The 20356-nt window shown below is 36.2% G+C and overlaps 1 protein-coding gene across 6 annotated transcripts in view; it reads left to right on the top strand.

Annotated features, from left to right (window-relative positions):
* Nucleotides 1-20249, top strand: part of LOC100482740 (cytoplasmic polyadenylation element-binding protein 3) — a 37509-nt gene extending 17260 nt beyond the window's left edge. Inside the window, exons 3-5 of one of the 6 annotated variants that reach the window (XM_034662952.1) lie at nt 4674-4697; nt 15831-15998; nt 17679-20249. In XM_034662952.1, the coding sequence (XP_034518843.1) occupies nt 4674-4697; nt 15831-15998; nt 17679-17830 (344 nt within the window). In that variant the 3' untranslated portion in view covers nt 17831-20249. Of the gene's footprint in view, nt 1-4640; nt 4698-15830; nt 15999-17678 lie in introns of all 6 variants that reach the window. The other 5 variants (XM_034662951.1, XM_034662947.1, XM_034662949.1 and 2 more) reach the window with 5 other exon arrangements.
* Nucleotides 20250-20356: the final 107 nt, after the last annotated feature.

Below are 20356 nucleotides of genomic sequence, written 5' to 3'. Positions count from 1 at the left end.
CCCATAACGCCGGGATCACGCCCTGAGCCGAAGGCAGACGCTTAACCGCTGTGCCATCCAGGCGCCCCATAGAGGGAGAGATAATCTTAAGCAGGCTCCACATCCCGTGTGGAGCTCGATGTGGGGCTTGATCCTATAACCCTAAGATCATGACCTGAGCTGAAATCAGGAGTCAGACACTTAACTGACTGTGCCAACCAGGTGCCCCAAGTTTACAAAGTGTTTTTAAGAAACTGATTTTATTACAAGGAAAGTAATTAACAATTTGTTCCTAGAGTTGACTTCTAACCGTCTTGACAGATATTTCCAGACCAGTTAGTAAAATGTTGTACTAAGGTCTTTATATCTTGTTCATTTGTTTTACATCAGTACAGGATCCCAGGAACTCTGCTTAAGTTCCTGAAATGATGCATGCTACTTTGATACACAATAGAATAGAGATTTTTCTCTGTCCTGCTTCCCTTTCCCTCTCTCTCCACTCTCTATCTCTCTCATTTTTGAGCCTCTGTGGTGAAATCTGTTTATGTTGTTACTCTGCTTAGAGAAACTTCAGCATATTTGGGTGAATCCATGTGGCTGAAGAATTAGTTTAGATTTTAAAATCAGATCATAACATGCTCTTGGGGAATCACATGTATGAATGCAGCCATTTAAGACTTAGTGCAGGCCAAGTCATAAAGAGTAACAGATGATCCATTTTATTTTGTTGCCTCATATGCCTAATAAACCATAACATTTACATGAAAGTACCATTCACAACGTACTAGTCACTGATCACATAAGCTTATTTTTAGAGTAACTCTGGCATATCCCATTGTAAAATACATGTACCTTTTCATATTTATTGTGATGGATGAAAAATCTTTAATGTTTTCAATTTCAAATTATGCAGATTTAAGATTTAAAGACTATAAACATATTAGCATTATGGATTTTCTACATTAGTCTTATAACCTTTTATCTTAGTGAAACAATCTAAAATGTTTGTGTTTTGTTTTTTATTGAACTATAACATATGTACCAAATAATGCACAAATTATAAATATATAAGTTGATGTATTATTACAAGTTGAACACACCCATAAAACCAGTATCTAGATCAAGACCAAAACATTAGCAACACCCCAGAACTCCCGCTTAGTCTGCCTTCTGGTTAATACCCCTAGCTAAGGGTAACCATTACCATGACTTCTAAAAATTAAATGTAACTTTTTATGAGTTCTAAAAGTAATACATATGAAATGGTAAAAAGAATTTTATCTGTAATGATGATGATGGTTGACAAATAACAATTAAAGTTATTGGAGAAACTACTTAAGACTTTGAAAGTATATCATACTGTCTTATATCTGGTATAAATCTGTACTAACATAAGACATATTATGCAGATGGTATTAGTCATATTTACTCCCCCTTTTTTTATGTGGGATCGTTTTGTGTCAATCCATGTAAGTTTATGTGTCCGATATTCTTGTTTAAAAGTCATATTTGTTCTCAAGGGAAAGCACTATTTTTGTGCTCCCAAATTTCAAACTCCATGGTGTTCATTTCATTACCCTTCCCTTAGGGAAGAGTTTGACTCTAATTAGTCTATTTGCAAGTGGCCTTCATATGAGCAAATTTTTAATCACCAACAGAGGTGGCATACCTTCTAAAGGCCATCAAGGCATGTGTTACTCCTTCCCTTGATTACACATTCAGCTAACAAACCTGTATTTGTTGAATACCAGCTTGGTACAGAGCATTCTACCAAGTGCATGAGAGGATATTAAAAGGAATACAAGATATTGACCTTGCCCTCTAGGAATTTAATAGTACAGTGAGGTGGTTACAAGTGTGAACTCTGGAGCTGGAGTGCTTAGATTCATATTCCAAGTCCTCCACTTCCTTGCTGTAAGATTTTAGGCAAGTTACTTAATTCTGTGTCCCATTTTCTTCATCTATAAGAAGAGGCTAATAAGAATTCTTGTCATAAAGTTATCAGTTGTATTAAATGGCATTAATACATGTAAAGCATTTGAACTATTCTGGTACATAGCAAGTACTCATTAAGTGGTAACTGCTATAATAATAACCACCATAGGGATCATAGATAAAATACTGAAATTAGAACCAGGGTAGCACATAATTAAATTCCACAATGAATGATGAAAGCACACTGAAGCATCTCACATCACCACTTTAAATTGGCTACCTATCCCATATGTTGTCTTGCCCCCATATCCGTCACCAGGCCAATGTGAGCCAGTTTACTGTTAGTGATTAGAAATGGAAAAAGAAAAAAAAATCCATAAAAATCATGAATTATTTAAGGAAGCTTTGACTAAAACTCCCAAGTATGTCTTTTGCAAGCCTTACCCACTCCCCAACTCAGGATGCTCCTCCTCACCCCAAGACTGGATCTATTCACTTCATGTTCTCTATTACCTAAAAATTTGGCAGTTGAAGACTCGAGTGAACAGCATTCTCATTTATCTTTTAGGGGTGTTAAGGTCTGAGGAGTCATTTGTACCTTAGTATTGTAATCAGATTCTTTTTCATTGAGCATCTGGCCAGAAATCAGATATAATGAAAGAATGGGAATTTGTTGTTTGGGAGAGAAATGAGTAATTTTGAAATACAGAATGTTTTATTTCCTCTCTAAATAAAGGTTTGCAGTGGGGGGTGTTGGGCAGTATGACATCATTGGGCATGGGAATGGGGGAAGGGACAAAGAAATAATGGTATGATATCAAAACATACTTAATCTCTCTCTTTTTTAAAGGATTTTATTTATTTATTTGAGAGAGAGAGTGCGAGAGACAGAGAGGGGAGGAAGCTCAAGCAGGGGTAGGGGCAGAGGGAGAGAATCCAAGCAAACCCAGTACTGAGTGTAGAGCCCAACATGGGGCTTGACCCCACAACCCCAAGATTATGACCTGAGCTGAAATCAAGAATTGGATGCTCAGCTGACTGAGCCACCCAAATGCCCCCATACTTAATCTCTTAAGTGTTGTCTATTAGTATTAACTCACCCATGTTATTATAAATGAAGTAGGCTTTTGGGGGGCCAAACTAGGAAACTAACTACCATTTATTATACATTCTGTGGGGGGATGAATTCCATGTTCTACATAATGAAAAGTATTAAAGTTCCTTAATTTTTTTTTGGTAATATGTTCCTTTTGTAACTGATGTAAGTGGTACTGCTATGTAAATTCAGAAGAGATTGTGTTTTTAAATTTTTTTATTTTTTAAAGATTTTATTTATTTGACACAGAGAAAGAACACAAGCAGAGCGAGTGGCAGGCAGAGGGAGAGGGAGACGCAGGCTCTCAGCTGAGCAGGGAGCCCAATGTGGGGCTTGATCCTGTTACCCTGGGATCATGACCTGAGCTGAAGGCAGATGCTTAACTGACTGAGCCACCCAGGTGCCCCAAGATTGTGTGTTTTTAAGGTGAGAGTTATAGTGATGGAAGGAGTTAGAGAGAAAGTAGAGCTTGAACTGGAAAATCCTTTTTACTATTTATGTAATGGGAAAGTGAAGAGGCCAAATGTGTGTAGGTGAGGGTATGATGTCTGAAGAAAAGAGGGAATTGGTAGAAGATGAGATTGGCCAACTGGTATTTCAACTTTCTAGCTGAAAAAGTCTGAATTCTTTTTCTAGGAGAGAAATAGTTTTCTTACTACCTTATACTGTATATGTCACTACAAATTATCTTTGTTTTTTGTTTTGATTTGTGTTAAGCTAATATTATAACATGTCATACCTTAAAAAATGAATTAAAGTTCTCATTTATTTGATAGACCTTGAGTTTTCAAATTTGAAAAACTTTCTACTTTGAAAGTTATTTTAGATGACAGGCTCTCCTAGCAATTTATGTATGATACCAGTCTAGCTCTATTAAATGTTGTAATAATGTGTTCTGTGGGCCTTGAGTTTTGAAAGGGAAGAAAATCTTCAAAGCATTCTATTTTTCAACCTGACCTGGATGTACCTAGTACCTTAATCCCTTTCTACTTTTTCAATTCACATCTCAGGTGAAAAGGTGTTGTTTTCTCCCTATCTGTGGTACTGCATGGAAAGTAAATGGGGAGATCATGAGATGCTTCACTGAAATTTTCACACAAACATATTCTGTAAAACCAGAGTTAATTGTGTGTAAAATTTCTATGTGGTTTTCAGGGGACTCTATTTATAAGGGGTGTGTGTGTGTGTGTAGGTGTGTGTGTGTGTGCGTGTGCATGAGGAAATTTAGAATGACCACCACATGCTACAGTTTTTAATTTAGAATGAATGAATTTTCTTTAAAGTGATGTCTGATGGTAATTTATAGCACAAATGAAGATTTATAAATCAGAAAAATTTTTTTGAAGAACTCTATTTATCTATATCTGATATAGATAATGGACCACAGTATAAATCCTTATAAAACTGTGTAACTTAAGCACCCATTGTATCTTTTCCAGTGGCTGCCATATCCAGGTGAATTTCTCTTTGTGAGTGTGTTTTAACTTGTGCTTCATAAAGGTTTTTTTTTTTTAATATAATATCTCTGCCGTCAGGTTGAACAGTATCTCCAGATTAATTAATACTGAAAATACTTAGAAAAGGTTTATATGAATTTTTTTTTACTTCTAAATTCACCATTTTGATACAGATACCCATGGTTTTCTTCTGTGTTTACATGCAGCCAGGAGCTATGGGCGGAGACGAGGTAAATTTTTTTTTAATGAGATCTTTTGCTTGCCAAATTGTGAGTAAATATGAGTGTGTGCGTGTTTATACCCGTGTGTGTGTAAAACAATAATTATTGTATGGTATGATGTTCTAGCTTATTTTAGCAAAATAATTCTCATCACTTCGTTATAGTTATTTTTTGTTGTTAGTTGGTAGTTCTTTTAATCCTAATATAGACATAGCCAAGACTATTTCTACCTGGAAATTTTTGTTACATGGTTTATTATGAATAATCTTGAGAGAATAAAGGCCAAGCATACATATATTTTTGTCCTTTATCTGCAGTGTTTTTTTCATACTACTTAGAAGGCAAAAGTTAGGTTTTAGAGGGCAATTCTTGGTTTTAGTAGGTTGACTGGTGAATTCTTCTGTGTTATATCCAGAGGCAGATTTACCTTGAAGATAAAGAAGCCTAAATTTCAGGGACGCTCACTTTCAAGGGGATCCCCTCCAAGTTCTTAACCTTATCTTTGTGTTCTTTTTCTTAAAGTGGATCCCCAACTTATATAGGCTCTAAGCTCCATAAAACTTGCATCCTCTCCTGATCACAACCAAACAAAATAATGTCGCTTTTATTTGTGTAATGCTGTTACCTTTCTAAAGCATTTCCGTATCTGTAATTCATTCAAATAGCTTTATGAAGTAAGTAAGCTAAGCCTAATGTAGTGTTTCAAAGGAGTATGAGACTTAGGGTCAAAGACCTAGGTTGTCATCACTGCTTTATCTTCTGTCTGGTGTCATCATCTGTAAATTATGAGGTAATAAAACCAATCTTGTCCAACTTTGAGCGTTAGTGAAGTTATAGTGTAAAAATGGGAGAGGAAAACCTATTCATGTACACTAAAAGCATTCCACAAATGTAAGTTGCTTTGAAAGTACTCACTTTCATTTCTTTTTTTTTTTAAGATTCTATTTTTATTTATATTTATTTGAGAGTGAGTGGGGGTAGGGGGAGAGGGGGAGGGAGAGAGAGGGATAAGCATACTCTGTGCTGAGTGCAGAGCCTGACGTGGGGCTCGATCTGACAATCCTGTGACCGTGACCTGAGCCAAAACCAAGAGTTGTACGCTTAACCAACTGAGCCACCCAGGCGCCCCAAATTCATAGTATTTTATTATTTATTCCACAGTAAATATTTGTTGAGTGGATGAAAATTGGCAGAACCTAATATGTATTCGAGTTACTACTCGAAACGTCTTTCATAGTGGAATCATATAGTCAGTTTTGTTTTCAAATCATGGTGAAGAAAAACATTTGTATAGTTTATTATTTTTTAGCTATGAAAATAAATGCCATTTAATATTTTTAACCTTATTGTTTTTAAATTAAAAGTATAGACAATAATATTACTAGAAACCATTTTGTGCTATACATATAATTTTTCATGTTGCTAGAAAATTGATCACTCTTGGGAAGGAGTAAGGAAAGGACAATTTTACACAGAAAATAGACATCGTCTGGAAGGTAGATAGCAGGGACTAGCCTCTCCTCTTCTTACACACTGATTAGTGACCACATCTTGTCGAAATTTTTTCCCTAGTGTCTTGGGCCTCATCCTTCCCTTTTCATTTCTATTGTTTTTCACTTCTGTTAAGTTTCTTTCTTTCTAAAACACCACTTAGACCATGTTGTCCTCCTCCATTAAGGATCCCCATCATCTGGCTCTCCCTGTTTTACCAGCCTCATCATCTTCATTTTCCCCATCTCACCTTCCCCTTCTAGTCTCTGTACTTTCCCACAGTCTGGCTGTTGCATGTACTGTCCTCCCTTCCTTTCATTTACTTATCTAAGGCCTATCCTTAGTTCATGCATTTAAGCCAAATTTAAGCTTTATCTCTCCCATGAAGCCTTGCCCAGTGGCCTTGTAGGCAGTGTTTTCCTCTGCTTCTACTGCCTTACTTTTCTCTTGTTTTTTCTGTATGCTCTGATTCTTCAACTGGAGATAAGCTCTTTAAAGATAGCTGTATCTTGTGCCTAACACTGTGACCTACATATAATTAGCACTTATTAAATGTTTATTGATGAGGATTGTTTTTGAAGTAACATCCTACATCTATGCAGACCAGTTTGGCATCATATTTTTAAAAATTATTTTATTTTTACAAATCATAGTATATTAAGTACTAGACATCAAGAATATTAAGATCAGCTATAATTTCTGAGTGCCTGAAAAAATTACTCTTCCTGTTTCGATGTTACCTTCCCCATATCTATTTGTAAAGCTTGACTTAATTGTTTTCACAAACATGATCATCTTTGCATCAAGTGTTAAGCTAAACACAGCCTAGAATAACTTGGTGCCTGCTGTCTGTAAGTCTGCAATTCGATAATTGTACATGAAGAAGATAATAATGAGAGTGTGTGTGTGAGAGAGAGAGAGAGTGAGAACATTAAAAGACTGAAGGCTGACTTTTTGTAATGAGAAAAGAACAAATGGAAAATTTTTCTTCCATTTTATTTAGTCTTCTATTCCCAAAGCTGAAAAAGAAGTCATCTTCCTTAAATGTGGTGACATAGCATGTGAAATGGGGCAGGAATACCTCATATCTACTCTCATTTCCTAAAGCATACTGATCTGGGCCACTGCTGCATAGTATAAATTTGATGAACTGGCAGATTTCCTCATGCTCATTTATTTGTGTAATCAGGGATTATATTATTGCTTGACTTCTTTGCTCCAAACAGAGCTTAGACTTTCCCAAAAAAGCATAAAACGTCTACTTGGAGGGAATTTAAATAAAAAATTACACTGAACTTGCTGATGTATGTTACATTATTATTAAGAATTACCTGTAACTCATATTCTATACATTACATATACATGTTGGTAAATATTTTAGGAATAGAAAGCAAAGGAACTTACCCATGACAGTTTTGAGATCTGTCAGTAAGTATTAGGCCAGTGGAATCTTTCACCTCTCCTGATAAACCTGGAAAAGCTTCCTGGAACAGGTAGAATTTCAGGAACTATTTGGATAATGGAAGAGGAGTGGGAAGGAGGCCTCTCCAGGTGTATGATCAACTTAAAAGAAAACTTCAAGGTGAGATTGGCATCACCAGATACTTGGAGCGTATGTCCCTGAGTATATGCATTGGGGGCCAGCTGGAGAGGAGAAATTTGCAATGAAATGGTCTGTGTTGCCCTGATGAATAGTTTTTGAAACAAAAGGGAAGACTCCTAGACAGAGATATATCAGGCTTTCGAAAGAGGGTTTCATGATCAAGTGACAAAAACAGGAGAGAACCTGGACATCAGCTAAAGGCTTAGCTGGGGGTACAAGTATTGAAGGGTAGACCTTGGCAAACCAAGCACTTTTAGTAGTGTAGTTGAAACCCTAGTAGGGAAGCAGAATAGATGTGTAAGAATAGAACTTGAAAATGAGTGATTGTATATAAAGTTTTTAAATATCCAAGTATATTTCCTATTATACCCACTTTTATTTTAAAGATGTGTTCCTTTAGAGAAATGTTAATTTCTCTTCCCTTATGGAATCGAAATGACTCCAAATAATTTTAACATTTTCTTTCTGGAGTATTTTGACTTCCACAAGCTTTGATATGTGCCTTCCTGTATAACTGCAGACCCTGTTAGAAACTAGTCTAAAAGGTAGTGTCATACAAGAACTTTGCCTACATATTTCACACCTGATTAAAATATCTGTTGTATTTTTCATTTCACATGAGCTTTTAAGGTCTCTGGGAGACTTCTGTTCATAAGTAGGCGTATTTGGCTGTGCCAGTGCTCCTGATGTTTAGTGGAATTGCTTAAAAAGCAGCAAGGAAAATATAAAAGATCTTATTAAACAATGTAAATAAGCAAATACAAAGAATGATCGGTTACTTTACTATTGGAGTTACTGTTGAATTGGAGTTACTCTTGTAAAATATACTTCTGTGTATATTTAATCCATAAAAATCTGTTGACATGATATGAGGTATTAATCTTAGTTAATAACAAAGGTTCAAAAAATCCAATGAAACAAACTTATGTGCCAAGTTGAAGTTCGGTCTTTGTGCCAAAAGCCTTCCCAAGGGAGGGGAGATCACCCATATCAGTGAGACCATGGTACAAACATGCCATTCTGTCAATTCAAACCCAGTTACATGAGCTTTCTTCTCTCAAGGAATGGTTGGTCCCTCAGTGAAACATGGACAGCTGAAGAAATGTCTGACTGTTCATGGTTATAATATCTGCAATGTTACTCCTTATAGTAATATGGAAATTTGAGCACAGAAAATGGTAGGGGAATAAAATCATAGTTTTTCCTTTTTGCAGGAAGTTGGTCTGGGAGGGTCTTAAACAATGATGGAGGGGTTCTAGGCTGTCCTCCCAAATTTCATTCATTAAGAGTTTGTGTGCTTACTATCAGATCAGATGCTGTGCCAGACTCTAGATGTGTTCTGTCTCCCTATAGAGTGTTTATTCTAGTAGGAGAGAGACAATAAGTGAAACATTTCCATACTCAATAATTGTGAAAAGTAGTAGGCAAGAAAAATGGGAGGTTCCCTCTAACCTGGGATGGTTTTCTCTGAAAAGATATTATTTAAACTGAAACCCAAAGGATGGCAAGACAAGTATCTTTAAAGAAAATTTTTTATTGTGGAAATTTTCAAACATACACAAAAATAGAATAGTTTATTAAACTATCTACCCATCAGTTAGCTTCATTTTTGCCAATCTTGTTTCATATGTTCCCTCTTTTTTTCCCCTTTAGAATGTCTTAAAGGAAATTCCAGACATTATAAGACAGCTATTTTAAGGGGCTTGAGGCAAAATACTGATAGATGCGACAACATTGATAAACTTTGAAAACATTATACTAAGTGAAAGAAGGCAATTACAAAAGATTGCATATTGTATTATTCCACTTTTATGAAATGTCCTTTCTGTTGACACAGAAAATAGACTAGTGTTTGCCTAGGCCTGAGAGAGTTCAAGGAAAATGGGGAGTGGCTGCTAATGGGTTAAATGGATGAATTGTATGATAGGTGAATTATATCTTCATAAAGCTTTTATTTAAAAAGTGGGGGGGGGGAGTGAGGCCTGAAAGGGCTTTGTGTATTTGAGGAAGTAGAGACCAGAATGACTGAGCCTGATAGGAGAAAGAGGAGGGTGTATTAAGATGAAGCTGGAGGAAGGAAGGAAATATGATCTTGCTGTGCTTTAGCTCCCAGTAAGGATTTTGAGTGTGGTCCAAGTACAAGAGGAAATCTATGAATGTTTTAAAGCAGGGTCAAATGATCAGATTTATGTTTTTAAAAGAACGCTCTGGCTACTACTGTTTAAAGGGAAGTGAGAAGAGAAGTGGGTTGTCTAGTTCAGAAAGAAGGTAGTAGTAATCCAGGCAAGAGATGATGGTGTTTTAAAAAGAGTGATGGCAATAGAGTTGGAAAGAAATGAACAAATGGAAAATATCTTCTAGAGGGTAGAATGAACCTTTTTTAATGGCATTAAACTGAAGGATTGAATGTGGGAAGTAAATAAGGAAGACTCAAAAATGATGTTCAGCTTCTAGCTTGAGCAATTGGGTGAATTGTGATGCCACGTATTGAAATGGGACTGGGAGAGAATATGTTCAAGGTGGATGTCAAGAGTTCATTTAAAAACACATTAAGTTTGTGATGCCTAAGAGATACCTACATAGTAATGCCAAGTAAGATGCACTTTAATATTTGTATATTAAGGTTTTATGAAAGATTTTTGTGTAATAAGAGGAATTCTGCTCCCAGAGACTTGAAAACCATTCATCTAGTTCAAATCTCTCATTACGTAAATGAGACTCAGATGTGTGAAATGTTTTGTCCAAGGTTACAGAGTAAAGCTGGAACCTGACTGTCAGGCAATTTTTTTTTCCTTAGGGGAGTCATGCCTCATAATCCATTAAAAAAAAATCAAAACTCCTGAAGTGACTAATTTCTGAGCTACTTAAAAAAACTAAGTTGAAAATGGTCAGGCTTGGAATGGAAGTACTGGGCTAGAAGTATGCTGGAGCTGCTGGATTGACCACAGAGGCTTTGGTGGGAGCTTAGAGGTGAGGCCTGAGCTGCTTTGGCAACCCATCATGGCCAGTGGCTTTTGTTTCCCCATCATAAGCTGCAGGAAAGGGAGCCTCCTAAGTAAGCAAGAGTTTTGGACAAACCTTCGTGCTTAACTAGTGCTTTGTGGGTTTCTTATTTTGTACTTTTCCTACAAGGCTCCTACCTCTTCCAGAGCACTCAGCATAGTTTTAAGTTACCTCTACATTCAGAGATTATTTGTTCAATTACATTCTGGTTATTAATTGAAAATAAATATCATAAACCAGACCATTGGTGGAAGGGAAAGCCAAATGGCCAAATTGCAGCTGTTGGGAAGTATTCTTCTCTTGAAATACTCAATAAGAATATTTTACAAGGAAGTATCAGATTCTAAAGCAGACTAATATGCTAGGTACATAAGAATATAATTTTGGGGAAGTAACATGGCTTACTTAAAACATTTTGGTCTTGGGCGATGTTGTTATTAAAGAAAAGTAGTGTGTCAGAGAGATGCTAGCTTGTAAAGTAGGGCCTCTCATGGGACACAATTTGGGTGTAGCCTCTTAAAGTTTCAGTTTCTAGTAACACATATGTGAGAACTAAAATTTTACCAGTCTTCCCAGGGATGATTTGTCTTGGGGGGGATGGATTTATGCCAACCAAATGAATGCACAAATACTAACCTCATGAGGAACCCTGGACAAACCAGAATACCAATGTTTTAACTTACAGAGATGAATGTAACAGAAGACAATTTTGGTGGCTGATTTGTCTACTAGTTTAGAAGTCACAGTGCTCTTCACAGTAGCAAGGTACTAAATTAATTAATAGAACAGTCCTTCAGGAGCTTATAATTAGAGCATGGGGAAATAGATGGTTTTCAGGCTATGGAAACATCAAACGAACCATTCTGTCCACAGAGGAATGGTCTTACCCATATGATAAAATCCTCCTGACTTCTTTTGGTCTACAATTCTGTCTTTTAAATGCTTTCTACAGACTTTTTGTCCATCAGCACTTAGGCAGTCATATTACAGTACGGTTGACTAGATTATAAATTTTACATTCTGTTCCTGAGGATATACTTTCTTTAACTTGACTGAACTTGGATGTTTCCCAACGCTTCATACACCTCACACAATATCACTTTCAGTGGATGCCTGCTCTACAGACAGTTAATCTCCATTTTAGTTGCTTTTAAACTTGAGCGTAGGGATCACTGGGGAACTTTGTTAAAAGTGCAGACTTTCAAATTTGAACCCCATGCATTCAGATTAAGTAGATCTGGGGATTGGACTCTGAGACCTATAGTCTTTGTTCTTAGCCACAGAGAAATGTCATATATGTTTGGATTGTTCACAGTTTCATTTCCAAGGGCAACTTTATCACTAAAGTCTATGGTACTCTAAATATTAATAATCAGAAGTTTGGTTTTAAAACCTTGGCAAGTTTCTTAAGTACCCATAAACAATTTATAAAACAGTCCAAATTTTTACATTTAACTCTTGCTTTTATTTTCTTTGCCAAAATATTCTGGGAAGCTGTGGTTTTGTTGGCCATGCACAAAGGTAGTTCTCTTTATTCCGAAATGTCTTGAATACCTACTACTTCTCCTTCTTTACAGCTCTTGTTCAAGATTTCCTTGTTTCTCATTTGGATGGTTTCAGATTTCTTCAGACTCTCACCCCATCCCCTCTTTCCCTGGGTGCAAATTGCTGGTGAAGGTCATGGTAGCTCTTGTAGGGTGTGGGGTGGAGGGAATCACATGGTCATAGGCATCTCAGAAAAGTCATTCTGACAGGATGGAAGATGAATTAGATAGGAGTATCAGTCTCCAGGAAGTGAGTGAATTTTTTTTTTTAACTAGTATTAGAAGGAAATATTAAACTTGGAAAATGGGGAAATTTCTTATTGCTTTTGTAGTATAGAGTATGGAATATGTTTGAGCAAATAGAAGCAATAGAAAAGGCCTCAATTTTCTAAGATGTGGTTCCATCTCTTGCCATTCTCACACGTGGGTGCCAGCATATACTTGCAGCCGCATGTTTTTGCATGTACTGTTATCCTTTTCTGGATGCTGCCTCACTTTTAATATTTATTGAATACCTTTTATGTGCCCTCATTAGGACATGAAGATACAGTGGTGAACAAGATTAAATTGGTCCCTGTCCTAATAGAGCTTACAATTTAATGGGGTTGGGGAATGAGATACCAAATTAAAACCCACATGATACTATAATGGTAATTAGGAAAAGTGTTAGGAGACGTGCTATGAGTGGATAGAAACGGGAACCTAACCTGATCTAGAAGTTCAGGAAAGTTCCACTTGAGGAAATGGCTTTTCAACTGAGACCTGAAGGATTAGTGGGAATTAACTAGAAAACTGGGGAGTTGGGAAGAGACTATTTATTTGGGGGAAGGGGGAAACACCTTGTCCTTAGTGCCCAAGGCAAAGAGGAATTAGGAAATTCAGAGGAGGTCTGAGTGATAGGAGGTTAGTGAACCAGACAGAAGGAGAGAGGCAGCAACTATGATGTAGGAGATGGCAGAGGGCTTAGAGTTTACCGTGAGTTTTTGTACTTGATCCAGAAACAGTGGGACGTTATTGAGGGGTTTTAAGAATGAAGGTGAGGAGTGTGGCTATGTGGTCAGATTAATATTTGAAAGTGATGATTTGGGCTGTTGTTGTGTGGAGAAAGCATTGTGGGATTCAAGATAGAAACCAGTAGACTAAATAGGCTGTCATATGGACTTGTTGGAACCCATTAGTTCAGGGCAGAGATGATGATGATTGGGACTCTAGGGTGTTAGGACTGAAGATGGGAGAAGTGAATGGATTGAAGAGTTACTTCATAGCTCAAATTGTTAGGAGTTAGTGAGAGAGAGATTAGATGTGGAGTAAGAAAGAAAGGGAGATGTCAAGGAGGACTCCTAGATTTTTGGATTGAATTGGGTGTGGATATTAGTCATTTCTGTTGAGATTGCAGGGAATGCTAGAGGACCTGGTTTGGAGGGAAAAGTCAAAGCTGTTTTGAAAGTTCTTTCTCTGTGGATTCTTGTTCTTTATCTTAGAAACTCCCAGCCCCACAAGATTCTGCTCAAGGTTGCCTTCCTATGAAATCACTCTAAAGGTCTCTGCCCGCCCCATCTCCCATAGGGCAGTAAATTGAGCTCTTGGTACGGTCTTCACTTAGTACTTATTTCTCTTGTTTATACTTATACACTTGCCTATCTCTTACCAGACTTGATTTCTTTGTCAAGAACTTTCAAATAACTCATATTTGTTTGGTGATTCTAGAATATGGATAAATATTTCTTCAAGTGTTTTCCACTGAGTTATGTATGTTAACATTTCCTTTATCTTAAATCCAGGTAATGCTGGATCAATTTATTTTACTGCGCAACTTTTCCCAGCCTTTTGTATTCTAACGTGGATTGCGAATGTCTGGGAAGGGCATAAGGTGTGCAGTATTTTCCAGTATTATTTTGTTGTCTCCCCACTCCCTGCCCCCAAGAGCCTTTGTTTTCTGAGCATCTCACATTGCTAGTGTTGAGGGTAAGAGGTGGGGATAGGTGTTTTCTGTGGGCAATGCTGATTTGGGTGTGTGCCTGTCACAGAGCAAGCATAGAACTCACAGAGTGTGGACTCCGTGAAAAGCAAACCTGACAGTTGTGTGAGTACTTCCCTGGGTGTCTTTGGAAAGGTCATTTTGCCTATAGTTGCTGCAAATCTATTTCTTTTACCCCCAGTGATCAAAACAGACATCAAGGGATGAGAATTTACTGCCTATTGTTTGTTCCCCCCAGGCTAAGAAAGCTAGGTGGCATGACGTGACAAATTTTATTCCGTTTCTTTGTAGCTAATCTGGGAAGAGCTGAACAAAAAATTCTTAGGTCCTTTTATTTATTAACTCCCAACATCAAAATAGGGCCTTTCTTGTACCACCTGGGTTGTTCATAAAATAAATAGTTATATTAGTAGCCATTTTTTTTGTAAAAGAAATAAATGTTCAGTATTTTTATAAGGCTATTTATATTCTGTTTGAGAGTTGGCTATAGTGACGCAGAAACTAGGTTTCAGGGAAAGATAGACAGGATAGACTAAATGGGGAAGACACTGTTCTTTTTTTGAAGAGTATATGAATTTATTTTAGAGGGGAATTCTTCTTTTTTCAAAAGTTAGGATGTTCAAGACAGTTCATTTTTAGAGTGTAACCTAATGGAAAGTTTTACCAGGAACTCACTGACTCAAACAGGAAATATATTTGTTTTTAAACTTAGATTTTATTTTGTAATGCCGGATGGAATTATTATGTTATGTTTATTAACAGACTCTAACTGCTGGCATCTTTCTTACAGTCCTGTGGAATGGGTAGATGCCTTTGCTGTATGAACTCTATTTGGCTATAGAAACTAACAATGAAAATAATTTTTTGAGGGATATAAAATACTGCCTAGATTAGTAGGGTAAAAATGTCGTAACCACATCTACATCTACCACATCTACATACTCCCACATCTTAATTTATGTCTTTTCATTTACTTGTTTCACCTGGTATTACTGCAAATGTTTATTCCCAAATTGGATTAGTTCAGAGTAGCAGGGAAAACTTGATCATCTTTAGCCCTGCTATCAGAGAGGCTATCAGCCTTTGTCATCAGTTTAATATTCCTTCCACTGTTAGGGCCAGCCAGCCTGAACCTTTGAGCAAATAAAAATCTGTGAATAAAGATTACTTTTCCATTTATTTTAAAAAATGTTTGGGGAAAGGAAAAATAGCTGCTGAATACTCTTAGTAGCAGTGATAGGGACTCTATGAGTAAAAGGTGGTGATTTTTAGCAGTGAAAACAGCTGTAATTTTTGATGCTTTCTCCTGAGTATTAGCCCCGTTATTTCTGTGCTGTGCATACCTTTACACAAAAATGATGGTATTGTCTAGGCTCTGCAATCTACAGTTGCTTGTCCTATTGTAAAAATCACAGTTCAGGATACATTTTTTTGGATGATTCACTCTACACTTTGGCTCCTAAAAAAGCATTCATTGTCCAAGAAAATAATTTTAACTGTAGAAACTTCCACATTTGTTTCAGGTCGGTCTTCTCTCTTTCCCTTTGAAGATGCCTTCCTGGACGACAGTCACGGCGATCAATCCTTGTCATCTGGCTTAAGTTCTCCCACTCGTTGTCAAAACGGAGAACGAGTAGAACGTTACTCTAGGAAGGTGTTTGTTGGAGGCCTTCCTCCTGATATTGATGAAGGTATGATGCATTCATTAATGACTTTATAAAGGCCAGGTTTGTTCTTGGTGTGATTTGACCCTGCCTCTCCTCTCCAAGCACCTTTGGGACATTTCCTCTTTTAGTGTTTGGAGGAGGAAAATATTCCATAGATGGGGAAGTAATAGATGGTGCATTTCAGGTCTGCTCTTCAGATGTGTTCATACAGGGCAGTCTTCCAACAACTTCGTGTTTCCCAGTTATTAATTTGGGGGTAAGCTGTAAAATAATAATGAAAGTTAATATTTATGAAACTCTTTATAAGCCCATAATTATGCTCAGAGCTTCACATTACGTTATCTCATTTAATCCTTACAGCTATCCCTTAAGACATATCCTACCAACTCCATTTTATAGATGAGGAAACTGAGGATCAGAGCGAGACAGTTTGTCCCAGGTTATGTGGCTAATGGTGCAGCTGGCATTCAAATTAGTCTGATTCCAGCGCTTTTTCCCATGTTCATCACACTATCCCATCTCATATTTTAATATAGATATCTATTAGTGAAAAGCCCCCCTTGCCTTTAGAAGAATAAAGACTAATTAGAATTTTTCTTAATAATGTTCTTAAGATACTATCAACCAAAAGTGAGTTTTCACTAGTGCCCAAATCCAATGAGCACATAGTAGGTTGTCAATAAATATTTGTTGAACAGATGAATGAAATAAAATTGGAACAGTTAAGGGAGAAAAAACAACTCTAGTTCTGGTTAGTAGGGTTGGATCCGCTGTAAAAATATTGTTAAAACAATTTCTTCATCAACATTGTTCTAGTTGTGACATTTCTCTAATTTATCATGATTTTCTTTTTCATGATGAGAAAGGAATAGTGTAAAAATATTTTTATTTAAGACTTATTGTTTTAAAGTTGTACAGAGCTGGAAACTCATTTTCCTCCAAACTATTCTCATACTAGTGTTAATCTCTATCAATTGGATTTTTTTTTTAAGACATAGTTTAGATCATGGCTGAGAGAGTAGCAACTTAAACCTGAGTTGGAGCTAAGTTATAACCTTCTGCTTTGAGTCAGGAGTCAGAAGGAAAAGGTAAATTTATTGAGCTATAACTTTGGAAACATTTTCTTTATAGGATGTGTAGTAGGTAAGTATGAGAGAAAGAGATCATTGGTTTATTAACTTTTATCATCAAATAGAATTACCTACTTATTGCCCCTATTCCTTACCAAAAGAATTGTATCCATTTCTAAAATAATCTTACAGATAATAATCTTAGATTACTAATAATCATAACCTAATGATCTTAGATATTTTAGAGATTATCTTACATAAGTGAAAGCACACTTTAAACATTTTGTGTACTTCTGCCTTTTTTCTAAAAACAGAGAACATTTCTACTTTTAGAATTTTTTTTTTCTTGACAGAGAGGTCAGTTATATCAGATTTTTTCCTTCCAAATTCTTTATATCAAATTTGTTGGCAGTGAAGAGCAGTGAATTATAGTTAGAAACACATTCTGCATGGTTGAAAGTGAATAACCAAACATACCCAGCAAGCAATTGTATTTCACTTAGTAGGTTTGACTTCTGTAAAAATGCTTTAGAAATAGTTCTCAAAATATTTTTTAAATAAAAAAATACGCCTTATGCTATTCCGTTTGCAATATTTTTTTTTCTCTTGCTGAGATTGCTTCTTTACTTTGTAGATGAGATCACTGCCAGCTTTCGCAGGTTTGGACCTCTCGTTGTAGACTGGCCTCACAAAGCTGAAAGCAAGTCCTATTTTCCTCCTAAAGGTAATGCACTTAAAATGTCTCCACTGCCTGCCTGTTGGAGAGCTAGCATGACAGTTCAATAAAAGACAGCCTTTTAATTCTTGAAATAGCAGTTCGCTTTTTTCCCCCAAGAAAATATTTTAATGTTGATCATCTTTTTGTGTCTTACTATTTTCATTTGGAGACTATTCCCCCAGGAGCACACTGATTATTTCAGGACATCTATTGTACTGACAGTGAGATCCTGTGAGTCTGTTGTAAATGAGCCTTGTGCTAAATTTTCATTATTTGAGAGAAAAAAATCTAGGGGTTTGAGGAATGTCAGTGATGGGAGAGGAAAAGATCATTTAGAGTCAAATTTTATTTGTGTCCCGTAGTCCTGTGGTTTTATAGATCTTATAAACCCCAAACTTGGAAAACCTGGTGGCTAAAAAGTGACATTGTATGAAATTACCTTTATTCATGTCTGTATTTTAAGTGACTTAGCTTGTTGAGGGGTGGAGGCAAACTAGCAAAGAACTCCTCACGTGACCTCGTCCCTTATGTTTGGGGTGTAGGCTTTTTGGTCATTACAAAGACATGAAAATATATTATTTTGTTCATAGTTTGTCATTTCTGCAGAATTCAGGGAACTTTTCTAGTGATGTTAACTCTGGGTGAGTTCCTAGAATTATATAGAAGAGTGTTTTGGGTTAAAAAGGAAGTTTTCTTCATGTGTTGTGTTCTGTAGATATGTTTCAAGGATGTCTTTCATCTCTAAAGAATTGTTTTTTGGATATGTATTATTACATAACATTAGTCACCACAAGACGATGGAGTCAAAATACTGACCCTTCCTGTGCTTTTTTACAGGAATGAAAATATAGCTTATCTTGGGAAAGGCAGGTGGCTTCCTTTTATGTCTGGTTTATTAGGTTTCTTTGCCACCTATATTTCTCCCCACTCCCTCTACAACCTATGAAAAGAAGTTACTCACTAAGTAGAGGCTGTTTGTTTACTTTTAACATTTCCTTTTTAATTTTCTCCAAGAATTTTTAAAGTTAAAAAATAAGTTTTGTATTAATCAGAAAAGATAAAAATCACCATGTTGATTATTTCCACTGAAGGAACGTGTTCACCACTTCATAGTACATGTGTGACACTCTGTAAAGACACATATTTAAAACGTGTTTCTAAGAGTGCTAATAATTCCTTGAGTCAGAGTAGGGTTATTTCAGTGAGCGAGTGAGTTCACCACCCTGTGCTGTAGGTAATATGCTCTGGAAAGTCACATGTATAAAAAGATATTCCTAAGAGTACGAGTTGCACATAAGCATCAAGACATGTTATCTCAGTGAAAGAATGTCTTCAGTATACTGTGGTGCATGTAGCACACTCTGCAAAATTACATGTATAAAAGATATTTCTAAGGGTGCTGGTTAAAAAAAATCATACTGGGAAGGTTATAAAAACAACTCTGGGATAAAAGGTGTCAGGTGATCATCATAAAAAAATGAAGATAAACATATATAGTTATGTCCAAAGAAAATTATCCCAAACCTACCTCTATCAGACATAACCACTGTAAACATTTTATTAAGTTTCCTTCTGATGTCTCTTTATGAATATGAACATTTATATGAAATTTTGCATTTTACATAAGTGGGATCACACTGTACATGCTGTTCAGTAACCTGCATTTCCCCCTCCGCAATGTAAACATCTTTCTGTAACAGACCTACATAATTTTAATGACCTTATTTTATTTAATCTGTCCTTTTGATGGACACTTAAGTTGCTTCCAGCTTTTTCCTCTTATGGATCATGCTTCAGTGAATATCCTTGTGCCTTCATCTTTTTGCCCTTTATCATTACCTCTTAGGGTGAATTTCCAGAAGTGAGGTACATATTTATACAGATAGCAAAGCTGCCCTTAAGAAAGGTCATATACATTTATGTTCCCACCAATAGTATCTGATTTGTAGAACAGTTTTATTAAGTCTGAGGAAATGACTGTTTTTCAATCTTTGCCAATCTGATGGTTAAAATAACATCCTCTCCCCCCCCCTTTTTTTGGCATTCTTTTCTCTTTACTGGCCTTTGAATGTATTTTACTTTCTTAGATTGACTTCTCATTTTTCTCTGGACTTCATATTGGAGTAAGGCACAAGAAGAGATCCAGTTCTCTTTTTCCAAGTAGCATGCCAGTCATCTCAGTAGTCATTTATTGACTAATAAATTTTTTCTCATCAATTTGAATCATTAGAAATAAGTGTAAGAAAAAAAAGAAAGAAGTGTTGATTGGAAGGTTATCACTTCTCTTTCTCAGTGGAGTGCACAAGTTTCTCTGGAACCGCCCTGTCCAGTGTGATAGCTACTAGCCACATGTAGCTAATGAGCACTTGAAGCGTAACTAATTTGAATTGAGATATGCTTTAAGTGTAAAATAGACACTGGAGTTTGAACTTAGTTTTTAGAAAAAAGTAAAATATCAGTAATTTTGTTTTCATGTTAGAATGATAATTTTTTGATATATTGGATTAAATAAAATATATTAAAATGAACTTCACCTGTTTCTTTTTGCCTTTACAATGTAGATATTAGGAAATTTTTGTGTGGGTTTTTTTTTT

The sequence above is a fragment of the Ailuropoda melanoleuca genome, chromosome 6 (assembly GCF_002007445.2).
Source record: "Ailuropoda melanoleuca isolate Jingjing chromosome 6, ASM200744v2, whole genome shotgun sequence".
In the NCBI taxonomy this organism is placed as follows: Eukaryota; Metazoa; Chordata; class Mammalia; order Carnivora; family Ursidae; genus Ailuropoda; species Ailuropoda melanoleuca.
This window is presented reverse-complemented; position numbering and strand designations above follow the sequence as displayed.